Here is a 15846-nt window from a genome sequence, read left to right on the forward strand (position 1 = left end):
AGCCAATCGCAGGGCACATACAAACAAACAACATTCGCACTCACATTCACACCTACAGGCAATTTAGAGTCTCCAATTAATGCATGTTTTTGGGATGAGGAAACCGGAGTGCCCGGAGAAAACCCACGCAGGCACGGGGAGAACATGCCAACTCCACACAGGCGGGACCGGGGATTGAACCCCGCTCCTCAGAACTGTGAGGCTGACGCTCTAACCAGTCGGCCACCGTGCCGCCACAGTCATAATCGTAATTTATTAATAATAATAATATATTTTTAACCTGCCCACGTTCTGAAGTGACGTGTGCTGTGACGTACTAATTCATTTCCAGTTCAGACGTGGCTTCCTGTGTGGTCGTGCATGATTTTATATTTATATCTCTAAACACGTATTAATTGGCCTGTTATTTTGTTATTGAAAGTTGGTTACTCTCAGCGAAACCGCGGTTCCAGCCAGACGTATGTGACAAGTGTACTGTACCACCAAATCATTAATTTTAATGTTTCGCAACTGCATGACATGATAGCTTAACAATTAGCACTTCGTCCTCCCTTTGTGATTCTTTTGTAAGAAGCATGGTAATAAGTGTAGTTTATGTGGTACTATGGAGGCGATGATCAGTGACTTGGAATGCATTGACACCGGACGCAAAGAGAAATTTTGCTTCTGTGGCTTGCCAGCCACGGGGCGTAATAAAATGGCGTGTACCAAATAGCTGTTCAATGTGGACACACCAGTAATGTCAGACGCAAAAAAGTTTTTTTATCTGGAACAATCAGTGTTACAGCCGTAACAAGTCAACGTTCAGTGATTTCCGTAACAATATAGGGATGTTCCGTAACATTTGGCAGCTCTGTATAATACTATTAGAGAGTAGTTGCGGTACCTGATGACGATGATGTTAAATCATTTGACATGGCGATGAATCACAGCATTTGTATTGGATCATATTACATTGCTCATGTGCACCTAATGTGATTGATCTGTACTTCATTATTCATAGCGGTGCTACAATACAAAAATGTCTTGGAAAACAAATACTTTAAACAATGACTAAAAATGATGATAGAATAACTTGTATGTGGTTGTGGTTGCTTTAGTTTTAATTTCATCAATCATGCTGGCAGACGTAAGATCCACTGTCAAACCACAACCACTCTGGCTGAGATGATTACATAAGATATTTGAGTGCCAATGATTTCTGGGTAGTATTCTACAATCTGAGTGCTTGAGAGTTGCAGAGAGACGGAACTGGGTGACTGTTTCCAGGTCAGTGAATAAATAAAAATGCAAACTGCAAATATTCGGCGCTGCTTCATTTGGCTTCTGTGATGAATAACAAGAGAGGGATACCACAGTACTTTCAGTGTTGAGTCAATGTTGTTACTTTAATGAGAAAACATTTGTGTCCCTTTTCACCCAGACTTACATGGCAGCTTTTATTTTTCTGTTTGTCCTCTCTAAGACTCTTTGAGTAAATGTATTCAGACAGAAACGCCAACCTGATATCAGGATTAATCCTGAATCCCGATAATCTTCCATCTGGTTACACCACACTTGTAAGTATTTCTGTGTGAGTCTGGGCTTGGAGGCAAATCCTACCTGTGCTCTAAACTCACTCATTCATCTGTGGACACCTCATTTATTCTCAATGATATGACCAATGTCATATCTTGATGAAGAAGTATGGGAGGTCGAGTTTTCAGTCAGGTGGTATCACATGGAGTCACTTCCACATAGATCTGGGTAATTAATACACACAGTTGCATTTGCCCATGATATTATTGAATTCATGGCAAGATGCTTCCACGTCTTTCATTACCACGGCGACATCTGTCTCCGCCTGGTACAGAAGAATGGAAAGTGAGTCATGCATCGGTGGGTGGGCATAGTAAAAGGAACCATATTTGCAACCAAATATTCTGATCCCAGGAGTTTCCAGTTCATTATTTTTATCTCATTCAGCACTCATGTGTCACTTGTGGAACCATGAGCACTACTTATTCACTGACCAGTATGTCCATCTAGATGTATAAAAAAAAACACAAAAGTTGGAAAAAGTTCACCCTGATTTATGTCTGTATGTATGTACAACCCCAATTCCAATGAAGTTGGGACGTTGTGTTAAACATAAATAAAAATAGAATACAATGATTTGCAAATCATGTTCGACCTATATTAAATTGAATACACTACAAAGACAAGATATTTAATGTTCAAACTGATAAACCTTATTGTTTTTAGAAAATAATCATTAACTCAAAATCTTACGGCTACAACACGTTCCAAAAAAGCTGGGAAAGGGTCATGTTTACCATTGTGTTACATCACATTTTCGTTTAACAACATTCAATAAATGTTTGGGAACTGAGGACACTAATTGTTGAAGCTTTGTAGGTGGAATTATTTCCCATTCTTGCTTGATGTATAGCTTCAGCTGTTCAACAGTCCGGGGTCTCCGTTGTCGTATTTTACGCTTCATAATGCGCTATACACATTTTCAATGGGAGACAGGTCTGGACTGCAGGCAGGCCAGTCTAGTACCCACACTCTTTTACTACTAAGCCACGCTGTTGTAACACGTGCAGAATGTGGTCTTGCTGAAATAAGCAGGGGCGTCCTGTGAAAAAGACGTTGCTTGGATGGCAGCATATGTTTCTCCAAAACCTGTATGTACCTTCCAGCATTAATGGTGCCTTCACAGATTTGTAAGTTACCCATGCCATTGGCACTAACACAGCCCCATACCATCACCGATGCCGGCTTTTGAACTTTGCGTCCATAACAGTCCGGATGGTTATTTTCCTCTTTGGCCCGGAGGACACGACGTCCACAATTTCCAAATACAATTTGAAATGTGGACTCGTTGCACCACAGAACACTTTTCCACTTTTCATCAGTCCATCTTAGATGAGCTCGGGCCCAGAGAAGCTGGCAGCGTTTCTGGGTGTTGTGGATAAATGACTTTTGCTTTGCATAGTAGAGTTTCAAGTTGCACTTACGGATGTAGCGCCGAACTGTATTTACTGACATTGGTTTTCTGAAGTGTTCCTGAGCCCATGTGGTGATATAATTTAAACATTGATGTCGGTTTTTGATGCAGTGCCGCCTGAGTGTTTGAAGGTCACGGGCATTCAATGTTGGTTTTCGGCCTTGCCACTTACATGCAGGGATTTCTCCAGATTCTCTGAACCTTTTGATGATATTATGGACCGTAGATGATGAAATCCCTAAATCCCTTGCAATTGTACATTGAGGAACATTGGCCCTAAACTGTTCGACTATTTTCTCACGCACTTGTTCACAAAGAGGTGATCCTCGCCCCATCTTTGCTTGTGAATGACTGAGCAATTCAGGGAAGCTCCATTTATACCCAATCATGGCACCCACCTGTTCCCAATTCGCCTGTTCACCTGTGGGATGTTCCAAACAGTGTTTGATGAGCATTCCTCAACTTTCTCAGTCTTTTTTGCCACCTGTCCCAGCTTTTTTGGAACGTGTTGCAGCCATAAATTTCTAAGTTAATGATTATTTGCTAAAAACGATTAAGTTTATCAGGTTGAACATTAAATATCTTGTCTTCGTAGTGTATTCAATTAAATATAGATTGAACATGATTTGCAAATCATTGCATTGTGTTTAACACAACGTCCCAAGTTAATTGGAATTGGGTTTGTATTATTTTTCTTTTAGAGCAGACTCAGGTCTGATCTGACTTAGGAGTGTATTATTATTATTTGTACATTTTTATGTGTTTGTGACTTTAGTAATAAAAAATAAAATAAATTTTTTTACAATAATTATTATGATAATACCACTTATTATTTCTGCACAAGTAAGATTCAATTTACCCTGTACCTGCTGTTTAGAATTTAGACAGAGACTACATATCATGGTAACTTGACAATGTAATTGAACATATAAACAGATTCTCACTGTTATTGTATATGTACAGAATAGAATAAAAGAGAAAACCATTTCTTGTCATGGCAGATACAACGAAATTGGGGTAGAACTCCAGGTTTGTGTTTCAAGAATGAACACTAAAATCGAATAGAAAATTAAATAATGGTATGTTTTCCCAATGGGGAAAAGGTCTGGTTCCCTTTAAATTCACACCATTATGCACAGACAAAAGACTCATTCAGTGCATATTCACCAGAAAAAAGCTTTGTGTGTGTTGTGTGGCGAGTTGGGGACAAAAGGTGGAGTCTCAGAATTCAGAGCTTAGTCGCCCTTTCTCTTCATCTTCTGCTTTCCCACTACTTCCTTCATTTGTTAATTACCTCTCTTTTTCCTCAGGATACATTAAACAACAATTCCTTTGGGAAGAAATACACATGGCAGGAAAAGGTTTCGGGATCATCGTCACCTCTCAAAACTGGTGAGGGTAATTTCACACATTACAGACTGCAGCTTTAAGTGCAAATAATTTATACACTCAAAATACAACATGCTCTCAGATGGGAATTTGACCTTTATCTTAAATTAATACTTTCTTTATTTTCACATTTACAGCTAAAACGTTAATGATACAACAGATCAAACTGCCTTTCCTGAACTGAATGACAACACTTCTTCCCTTCACTTTCTTCACTTTATCACCGTTCATTCTGTATATATTGTCCCTAAACTGTCAGTTTCGGATGTAAAATTTTTGGTTCAAAAATAGTGCTTCAATGCTTCTACTGTAGATCACATATCCTCTAAGAGGGTTGCCTCATATCATGAAGAATATAAAAAATCTTTATTGGGCACGTCATCAAAAATGACAATTTTACAAAGATAACTGTATTTCTCCGTTGGACTGTCAACGGTCATGTGGAGTTCAACTGCTTACGTTTGTAATAAATTGTCTACTTTATTGAATTATGCTCATTTCATTTGTATGTGCTTATTATTTATTTAAATTAAAGGCAAACTATTTGAAACTGCTCACTGCAGTGCAGTTCTACAACTCTGCAAACTACAACCACAATAATAAATCATACAGAATTGTTATTAATTAATTCGTGTACTTTTCAGTCAAAACTAAGCATTTTTATTGTCATCTACTGCTCATGTATTGTATTTTAAGATTATGCATGTGTAACAAATGTTGTGAGTCTAAGTTAATGGTACAACTGATTTCATTTAAACAAGCAAATGACATTCATGCATTGCACACACTAAAAATAATCTTTTCACAGCCTGCTGCAACCAAGCCATGTTGCTGCTTGGCTTCTTTTCACTATGAACGTGAGAAACAATTATTGTTCTGATGGGTAGCTTCATAGTAGCAACAAATTACATGATAAAATAATTTGCATACAAAAATATATTTATAAAAAAATAAAATAAAGATTTAGTTAACTGTACTTTTGAAAGAAACTCATGTGACAACACTGTTCAGCAGCAAATCAAGACAAACTTTTTGGGGGGTCCTTTAAATGTTGAATTGTATGAAAATATTCACCAGTATTTGCTAATCTGTTGTGTCGGATGTCAGCGTATCATCCCTAGTAAAATCATCGTGCCTGCACTTCCTGGCAGTGGATTATGACATAACCGGTCAATCACCATCCCTTCGGCGTACTTTGACTTTTTATGAGTAATGGGGATTTAGCTGTGTAATCCTGACATATGTTACCTAACCATTTATACTTTTGTGTCTTTCTGTTTTTTTTTTGTATGACTTTTTATGACTATTTTGTTGCCATGTCCGCCTTCACGCTGGATGTGTCTGTTTTGGTGGTCACGAGTGCATCATGTTCTTAAACCTTTTGTGTGCGTGTGGCCTTTGTGTTTCTTTGTGCGTGTGTGCTGTCTTTGTGTTGCTGTGTGTCTTTTCTCATCTTCCAGGTGAACTAACACCCTTGCGTGAGCACAGCTGCCTGAGTGACGAAGACAAGGTGCGCAGCGGCGGTGCGCAGACCAAAGACAGAGGCACCTCCACCGACGCCCCCTGCAGGCACTCGCAGACGTCTGGAGATTCACAAAGCTCAACAACAGCAGCGTCGACGCGGCCAAAGTTTCAGGCGAAACCACCCCCTGCGCCACAGAATTACAAACCAGCTCCTCTCTATCCAGCTGGCAAGGTGGATGGTTGTGGCTACCAACAGGAGAGGATCCAGCACCACTCAGAGGCTCCTCTGGAGCCCACAGAGGAGATTTATCTTACTCCAGTGCAGCGCTGTTCGGACCCTTCAGAGCCTCCTTGCACGCAGGACCGGCCTTTCCTTTCACAACTGAGTGAGCAGGGTCGTATGTCCATTAGCTCTGATACAGAAGGCCCACCTCCTTACCAGCCACTACCTGACCAGTCCAACCCCTCCATCTACGAGGAGGACGAAGTCTATATCGCCCCACCTTCTTACGCATCCTGCGTTGAATCGCTCATCACGCCACCTAGCATGGCTCTGTCAACTCATTCTTCCCTGGCACTGGACTTCAGTCTCAATGGGTCAGGAACAGGGGCAGGGGCAATGTTGAGAACTGGATCATCAGTCGAGTATGTGGACGCAACGGACGAAAACTACTGTGGGGAGGATGAGGATGTGGACAGAATAATCCTGGACGAAAGAATAAAGAAAGTGGTCGGAAAGGTGGAAAGCAGCAACAGCAGAGACACCCTGCTAAGAACTTCCATGAGCTCTGATGCCAGGGGCCTGTCGTACGACTCAGTCAAATACACTTTGGTGGTGGACGAGCACGCTCAGCTAGAACTTGTCAGTTTGAGGCAGTGTTATCAAGGTTACAGCGACGACAGCGATTCGGCCACAGTCTACGACAACTGTGTCTCCTCTCCCTATGAGTCTGCCATTGGGGAAGAGTACGAGGAGGAAGATGACGAGGAAGAGTGCGCTCGTCTGGAGGGAGTGAGACGAGAGGACACAGCTTGTCTGTCGGAAGACTCCACGCCAGATGGTGACTTGCATTTCTCCAAGAAGTTCCTCAATGTCTTCATGAACGGACGATCAAGCTCATCAAGTAAGTCAGCACCTTCTCAACGTACTGTTTAATTGCATATTAGATCATTTAAATGTAAATGTGTGCATTAGTGGCGTCACGATACCAAAATTCTGACTTAGATACTATACATGTATAAAGTACCTCGATACCGGTACTGAAATGATACCATGGCAAAAATCTAAAACACGAGCAATGCAGTATAATGCCATCCATCCACTTTCTGAAAACTGACAAACCAACTTCAAATACTTTTATATTTTTATTACTTCAAGAATTTTTTATAAACTTTAGCCCATTCTTAACATTAGTCATTTTTTAAATAATTAGATCAATGCCTGCATGATCATATTAATATGCCAAATATGCGTGTGTTTGTATGTATATAAAATTGTTCAACTATATACAGTATTCATCCATTTTCTGAACCGCTTATCCTCACTAGAGTCACGAGCGTGCTGGAGCCTATCCCAGCTATCTTCGGGCGAGAGGCGGGTTATACCCTGAACTGGTCGCCAGCCAATCGCAGCGGACATCTAAACAAACAACTATTTGCACTCACATTTACACCTACGGCCACTTTTGAGTTTTCAATTAATTGCATGTTTTGGGGATCTGGGAGGAAACCGGAGTACCAACACAGGCTCGGGGAGAACATGCAAACTCCACACAGGCGAGGCCGGATTTGAATCCGGGTCCTCAGAACTGTGAGGCAGACGCTCGAACCAGTCTATTTTTTTTAAGTACTGGTACTTTGGAAATTAATAAACGACAGCACTCATGTGGTATTTTAAATACCGGTTTCCTCCCACTTTCTAAAAACATGCATTAATTGGAGACTCTAAATTGCCCGTAGCTGTGAATGTGAGTGCGGATGGCTGTTTGTTTGTATGTGCCCTGCGATCGGCTGGCAACCAGTTCAGGGTGTACCCCGCCTCCTGCCCGATGACAGCTGGGATAGGCTCCAGCACGCCCGCGACCCTAGTGAGGAGAAGCGGCTCAGAAAATGGATGGATGGATGGATGGATGGATGTGCATACTGTCTATTCAGTACTGCTGTGTGCAATCATTATTTTCCCCGACAGCAGGGTTATAAATCCACCTCAACTAACAAATATGTTTTAAAGGTTGAAAATAAGTCAAAATAAGTACAGTAGTGTGATTTTTCTGGAACTCATTTGAGGATTGGCGAAAATCACAGTTGCCTATTCCCATGGTTTTCCCTACAAAACATGGCTTGGGCTACGTTCACACTGCAGGGCATGATGCCCAATTCCGATTTTTTTCAAATTAAATCCAATCTTTTTATGTAGTTGTTCAACGTTACAAAAACAATTGCGACTTCGACTGGAGACTGAATGCTTCCTTAAACGTCACACACCTGCGCACAAAAGGACGTCACGCTGCACATGTGCACAAACAGGAGGCGCCGTGTTGACGGAAATAAATATGGCCCCTCTCGGAGGTCTCGTCATGACGCATTTATGGTAATTTCAAGGATTTTGTGCAACCGAAGCCAACATTTTCTTATATTTATCAGTTATACAGCATCTTCTTTTCCCCACTGACTGTTTTCTGCTCCTTTGTCTGCCGTTTGATTTTGTCGCGTGTTTTGTCCAACAATTGTGACGTTTGTCGCAGTTTGATGACATCTGGGTTGGCTAAGCGTCCATATTGCACTCGTGTCCGATACCGGCCTGGGTCGGATATAAAAAAAAAATCAATAAAAATTAAAAAAAAAGATCGGAATTGCACAGTTCACATTGACATGAAAAAATTAGATACATGTCACATTGGGCAAAAAAATCGGAATTGACCTGCTGTGTGAACATAGCCTATTATTTTTCGTCATAGTGAAATAAAGCTGCATCACTGTAGTGTGTGTTGAATGACTGATAATGTCCATCCGATACTGCTTAAAAGCTAATGTCTTAATAATGTCAAATGGCAATGTAGTGGGTTTTCTCCAGGCCCTCCTGTTTCCTCCCACATCCCAAAAAAACATGCGTGGTAGGTTAATTGACAACTCTAAATTGCCCGTAGGTGTGAATGTGATTGCGAATGGTTGTTTGTTTGTATGTGCCCTGCGATTGGCTGGCAACCAGTTAAGGGTGTACCCCGCCTCCTGCCCGATGATAGCTGGGATAGGCTCCAGCACGCCCGCGACCTTAGTGAGGAGAAGCGGCTCAGAAAACGGATGGATGTTAAAATTGGGCCAATGAGCCGCACCCCCTTACATTTCCGGAAGATTTTAGACCGCTTTCTGATTGGTTAAATTTACTGTCGACTTTGAAAACGGACCAATGGGCCGCCCCCTCTAAATTGTGGGCCAGTCTCTTAGGAAAATAAGGTGGAGAAAAACAAGCATTGCCATCAGCCCCAAAGGACTGCCGGCCCACTGGGCAAATGCCCGGTATGCCCGATGGCCAGTCCACCCCTTTGGATTATATGGGCAGGCAGGCATACCAAAGATCCAACTATCAACTATGTACAAGCAATTAAAAATAAAATTTCCATAACGTATCGCCTTTAATTGCTATATACTGTACTGTTGTTCCCTTTAAAAAAAAAAAAAAAACATTTTTCTCAATAGGACATTAGAACACATTTTAGAATTTACCAGCGCACAATCTCCTGGGGTTAATTTCACATTTTAACAACAAAATTTAAGTGTTTCTTGATACCCAATTGAGCATTTCAAATAGAACTCTGTTTGAAACAGTTAAGTTTCTTGATACCCAACTCAGCATTTCAAATAGAACTCTGTATGAAACAGTTAAGAAGCACATAAGAGTTGCATGCTATTGTGTGTAATGTCTGTTACTGTGGGTTAACGTAAAAGTAAAACCATTTCCCTGCAGTGTTGCAAATACTTATTCATGAATGGATTGTTTCAATTTTCAACAACAAAAACTGATTCACAATCATGAAAATTAATTGTGCAGTTTGATTACTTCAGTAAACTGCATTAAATGCTGATTTGAAAGGAAATCAATAAGGCAAAGAAGAGAAGTGATGCTCACTTTGGAACCAGGATAAATATGCTGCATTTGTTTAGTGTGCATGATTAAATGTTATTGTGAAACTATAGTTTTGTTCTCATTTTTTTTTGTTTTCTGAGGCTTGCAAATGTCTCTGGGACATGTGGTCTTAGACTATACAACACAAAGCAGTAATGGTGCTGTTCTTTATGCACATGAACATATTTGTTGTAATTTATTTCCTTGAAACTGACATACTTTTTTCAAAATGTTCTGTGGTGGCTTAGGTGCAGAGTCTTTTGGTTTATTTTCTTGCACCATAAATGGAGAAGAACAGGATCAGAGTCATCGGGCTGTCTACAGGTGAGAAGAAAATATGATCATAGCCACTACATTTTTATAGGAACCTATTCCTCATTGTTGAACATTTAGAAAACAAAGGAACAATGACCCCTTTATTTCAGGACAAGAAATTTGTTTTTCCATTGGATCGGACAGGATAAGCAAACCAAAAGATAATCCAGATTATCTAAAACCTTTGATTTGGCAGGAACCCGAAATATGACTAATAAATGTGTGCTTACATAACTGAGCACGGCTTCTTGATCTGACAGTTTGTCTGGAGTGGAAACTTATTTCGTAACAATTGCCCAACAAGTGCCAGACAATTCGTTGTTTCATATGTTACGTAGAGTGTGGGTTTGACTGGTCTGATTGTTTCCTACTTAGGTTTTGTCACGTTATTGCTTCATTTTCAAATCTTAGTCAAGAATAGTGGTTATAACCAATAACATGAAAAGGTTAAATATTAGGTTAGTGATGGGAACGGCAGGTCTTTTGAAGTACTGCGTCAGTAGAATCAGTTACCGTAATATACCGTGTATAATGCGCGTTTTTTTACCTAAAAAAATTGTCAAGTCAATACTGCACATTATACACAGGTATAGGAGAAAAGGAAAAAGACTTTCACATTTTATCAATGTATGCCGCCATCTAGAGGTTATGAAAAAGCTGTACATGTTCATTCCACTATGCCAGCGCCCCCTAGAGGTTATGAAAAAGTTGTACACTTTCATTCTAGTATGCCACCTAGTGGTTATGAAAAAGGTGTAAACTACACTTTCATTTCAATATGACAGTGGTACATATGACTGCATAAATGTACAATTGTGCTCATAAATTTACATACCCAGGGAGAATTTGTGAAATATTTGATTTTATTATTATTATTTTTTAATACGACTGATGACTGAACAACAACCATCATTAATTTCTTTATGGTTATGTTTTGTTTAATGATAATGCTTTTCTGAAATGCTTGACAGTTTAATTTGAATGCCATTAAAATAAAATGTGTTTCGCCTGGTCCTTCATCCATCCATCCATTTTCTGAGCCGCTTCTCCTCACTAGGGTCGCGGGCGTGCTGGGGCCTATCCCAGCTGTCATCAGGCAGGAGACAGGGTACACCCTGAACTGGTTGCCAGCCAATCGCAGGGCACATACAAACAAACAACCATTCGCACTCATAGTCACACCTACAAGCAATTTAGAGTCTCCAATTAATGCATGTTTTTGGGATGTGGGAGGAAACCGGAGTCCTCAGAACTGTGAGGCTGACGCTCTAACCAATCGGCCACCGTGCCGCCCTGGTCCTTCATGTTTTCTTAAAATAATTGTACACCTCTTACAAATCCTGCCTGGGTAATCAAACATGAGCACAACTGTGTGTTTTCTCAATTAGTAAATAAAAGTTGGGCTGTGAATTTCAAAATAAGAGCAAGTTAATAAAAAGAAAGTATTGTGTGTCCAAATAAGGTGTTTAATTTCAGAATAATTCTTTGAAAAAACTTAACAAAATACAGATAATAATTCATGTTTTGATCATATGGGTAGAAGCAAAATCATGCATTGTAAAAATGCATTACACATAGGTAGAAGGGTTTTCCAGAATTTTGAGGTCAACTTTGGGGGTGCGCATTATACATGGTGTGCATTATACATGAGAAATTACGGTAATTAAAATAATTCATTCAAAACATTTGTGCACTGATGCAGTGCTTCGTAATTCAGTTCATAATTTAGCCATGAGCTTTCACTCTGTAACACTTACTGAGAAACAGTGCATTCATCGACCATTGTACACAGTCATTTGCGAGAGACATGGCTTTACTTACTTTTTATATCACTCAGCGCAGAATCAAAGAGTGTTGTCACATGACACAAGGCTGGCTGCATATGAAAGAGAGCAAAAGGTTGAGCAGACCGCTAAGTTTGTTGTTGTTATTTTGGCATGGTTACGGCTGAGAGTGACCCATCCCATGTGCATTTAAGTGATAGGCTTGTCATCCTTTCAACACCTGGTCAGAAGCCACAATACATAAAAGACATTGTGGTTCGTGCAGGGTGGTTTTAGCAGCCACAGTGCCAGTTCTGCTTACAGTTCTGTAAAAATAATTTTTTGCTGCTGTAATAGTTTTACAAAATATGCAATCAAAACCTATTAGTCAACTGCTTCACTACAAAAGAGTTTGGTTTGGTCTAAACCTACTGTATTGTTCAAGCAATGCCATAAAAGGCACAGTATCTTTGTATTTTGTATCTATTGTTTAATGCAGTTCACAACTCTGTAAATACATGGAGATCATGACGTTTATGATCACGGTTTATTATCTAGCTTTTGTACATGTAATGAAAACAAATACATAGCTTGTCATTGCAGAATATTTACTAACTGTATGATCCATCCATCCATTTTCTGTACCGCTTATCCTCACTAGGGTTGCGGGCGTGCTGGAGCCTATCCCAGCTATCTTCGAGCGAAAGGTGGGGTACACCCTGAACTGGTCACCAGCCAATTGCAGGGCACATATAAACGAACAACCATTCACACCTACGGGCAATTTAGAGTCGTCAATCAACTGACCAAGCATGTTTTTGGGATGTGGGAGGAAACCAGAGTACCTGGAGAAAACCCACAGTGGCACGAGGAGAACATGCAAACTCCACACAGGTGGGGCCGGGATTTGAACCTCGGTCCTCAGAACTGTGAGGCAGATGTGCTAACCAGTCTCCACTGTCGCCTAACTGTATGATTTCCTTAGTAAATAAAGTGGGCAGGGATTGGTGAACATATGTATGTCACATTCTCGGTAATTTGCACTAGCAAAAGTGAAAAGACAAAAAATGTGCCCCCCCCCCCCCCCCCCCCCCGGAAATGATTAGATGCAATTTTTTAAATATTATTTTTTAGAATAACTACTTGTAGATTTCAGGAAACAACAGCGGATAAAGAAGATATGCACATTTACTGTAAGTATAATAGAATGTTTTGACACCTTCGCTTTCGGTCCCCTTTAAAACAAAAGGGGGAAACACCCATCCATCCATCCATCCATCCATTTTCTGAGCCGCTTCTCCTCACAAGGGTCGCGGGCGTGCTGGAGCCTATCCCAGCTGTCATCGGGCAGGAGGCGGGGTACACCCTGAACTGGTTGCCAGCCAATCGCAGGGCACATAGGAACAAACAACCATTTGCACTCACAGTCATGCCTACGGGCAATTTAGAGTCTCCAATTCATGCATGTTTTTGGGATGTGGGAGGAAACCGGAGTGCCCGGAGAAAACCCACGCAGGCACGGGGAGAACATGCAAACTCCACACAGGCGGGGCCGGGGATTGAACCCGGGTCCTCAGAACTGTGAGGCTGACGCTCTAAGGGGGAAACACCCACTTATTTTTATTTATATTAGTTATGCTACAAATTTACTGGTCTAGCCCACTTGACATCAAATTAGGCTGCATGGAGCCTCTGAACTTGTAGATACATAGGTGAGAAACATGAATAATCCTTTCGTGACTAGCAGCCTCTTGGGATGCATTGACAGACATTATGGTGTGCAACTGTGAAAAAGCACATTAGTGGACTGTAACTGTTAAATTGCTGTATAATACAATATGTGTATAGTCATGAGATTTTTTTAACTGTGAGGACAAGCTCAAATTTACAGTGTAAACATACACTTTTTCTTAGACATTTAATAAAAACATGACAAACGAGTTCGTATACAAAAACCTTCAGAGATCCCACAGATCTTCAGCTTCATCTTGTTTTCTGCAGGTTTGTCCCTCGGCATGATGATGAGTTGGAGCTAGAAGTGGATGATCCATTGCTGGTTGAAGTCCAAGGGGAGGATTACTGGTATGAGGGCTTCAACATGAGAACTGGTGCCCGGGGGATATTCCCTGCTTACTATGCTATCGAGGTAACCAAGGAGTCTGACAGCTTCAAAGGTAATAAGCACCACAAGCACACAAAGACAGGTATCGTTGGTTTACAACAAATCAGATATCCGTTAAATTGGGGTCCATTTTAATTAGGTCCCACTGTGTGTGTGTGCGTGTGTGTGTGTGTACAGTGTGTACGGAAAGTATTCAGACCCCCTTAAATTTATAAATTTATATATTGCAGCCATTTGCTAAAATCAAGTTTATTCTTTTCCTCATTAATGTACACACAGCACAAAAAACGGAATTGTTGAAATTTTTGCAGATTTATTAAAAAAGAAAAACTGAAATATCACACAACCATAAGTATTCAGACCCTTTGCTCAGTATTCAGTAGAAGCACCATTTTGAGCTAATACAGCCATGAGTCTTTTTGGGAATGATGCAACAAGTTTTTCACACCTGGATTTGGGGATCATCTGCCATTCCTCCTTACAGATCCTCTCCAGTTCTGTCAGGTTGGATGGTGAACATTGGTGGGCAGCCATTTTCAGGTCTCTCCAGAGATGCTCAATTGGGTTTAAGTCAGGGCTCTGGCTGGGGCATTCAAAAACAGTCACAGAGTTGTTCTGTAGCCGCTCCGTTGGTATTTTAGCTGTGTGTTTAGGGTCATTGTCTTGTCTGAGGTCCTGAGCACTCTGGAGAAGGTGTTCGTCCCGTATATCCCTGTACTTGGCCGCATTCATCTTCGATTGCAACCGGTCTCCCTGTCCCTGCAGCTGAAAAATTCCCCCACAGCATGATGCTGCCAGCACCATGCTACACTGTTGGGACTGTACTGGACAGGTGATGAGCAGTGCCTGGTGTTCGTCACACATGCCACTTAGAATTAAGGCCAACAATTTCTATCTTGTCTCATCAGACCAGATAATCTTATTTCTCACCATCTTGGAGTCCTTCAGGCGTTTTTTAGCAAACTCCATGCGGGCTTTCATGTGTCTTGCACTGAGGAGAGGCTTCCATCGGGCCACTCTGCCATACAGCCCCGACTGGTGGAGGGCTGTTGTGATGGTTGACTTTCTAGAACTTTCTCCCTTCTCCCGACTGCATCTCTGGAGCACAGCCACAGTGATCTTTGGGTTCTTCTTTACCTCTCTCACCAAGGCTCTTCTCCCCCAATTGTTCAGTTTGGCCGGACGGCCAGCTCTGGAAGGGTTCTGATCGTTCCAAACGTCTTCCATTCATCCATCCATTTTCTGAGCCGCTTCTCCGTGTTGGAGCCTATCCCAGCTATCATCGGGCAGGAGGCGGGGTACACCCTGAACTGGTTGCCAACCAATCGCAGGGCACATACAAACAAACAACCATTCGCCCTCACATTCACACCTACGGGCAATTTAGAGTCTCCAATTCATGCATGTTTTTTTTTTGTTTGTTTGTTTTTGGGATATGGGTGGAAACCAGAGTGCCCGGAGAAAACCCACGCAGGCACGGGGAGAACATGCAAACTCCACACAGGCGGGGCCGGGGATTGAACCCTGGTCCTCAGAACTGTGAGGCTGACGCTCTAACCAGTCGTCCACCATGCCGCCCCAAACCTCTTCCATTTCAGGATTATGGAAGCCACTGTGCTCTTAGGAACTTTAAGTGCAGCAGAATTTTTTTGGGAACCTTGGCCAGATCTGTGCCTTG

General features: G+C 41.4%; 1 protein-coding gene across 1 annotated transcript in view; it reads left to right on the plus strand.

The window, feature by feature from the left end:
* The window catches only part of LOC133472066 (C-Jun-amino-terminal kinase-interacting protein 1-like), a 46796-nt gene that overhangs the window by 25041 nt on the left and 5909 nt on the right, over positions 1-15846 (plus strand). Inside the window, exons 4-7 of the mRNA XM_061762400.1 lie at positions 4303-4384; positions 5842-6969; positions 10217-10292; positions 14048-14220. Of these exons, the coding sequence (XP_061618384.1) occupies positions 4303-4384; positions 5842-6969; positions 10217-10292; positions 14048-14220 (1459 nt within the window). The remainder of the gene's footprint in view (positions 1-4302; positions 4385-5841; positions 6970-10216; positions 10293-14047; positions 14221-15846) is intronic.

The sequence above is a fragment of the Phyllopteryx taeniolatus genome, chromosome 2 (genome assembly GCF_024500385.1).
Source record: "Phyllopteryx taeniolatus isolate TA_2022b chromosome 2, UOR_Ptae_1.2, whole genome shotgun sequence".
Classification (NCBI taxonomy): Eukaryota; Metazoa; Chordata; class Actinopteri; order Syngnathiformes; family Syngnathidae; genus Phyllopteryx; species Phyllopteryx taeniolatus.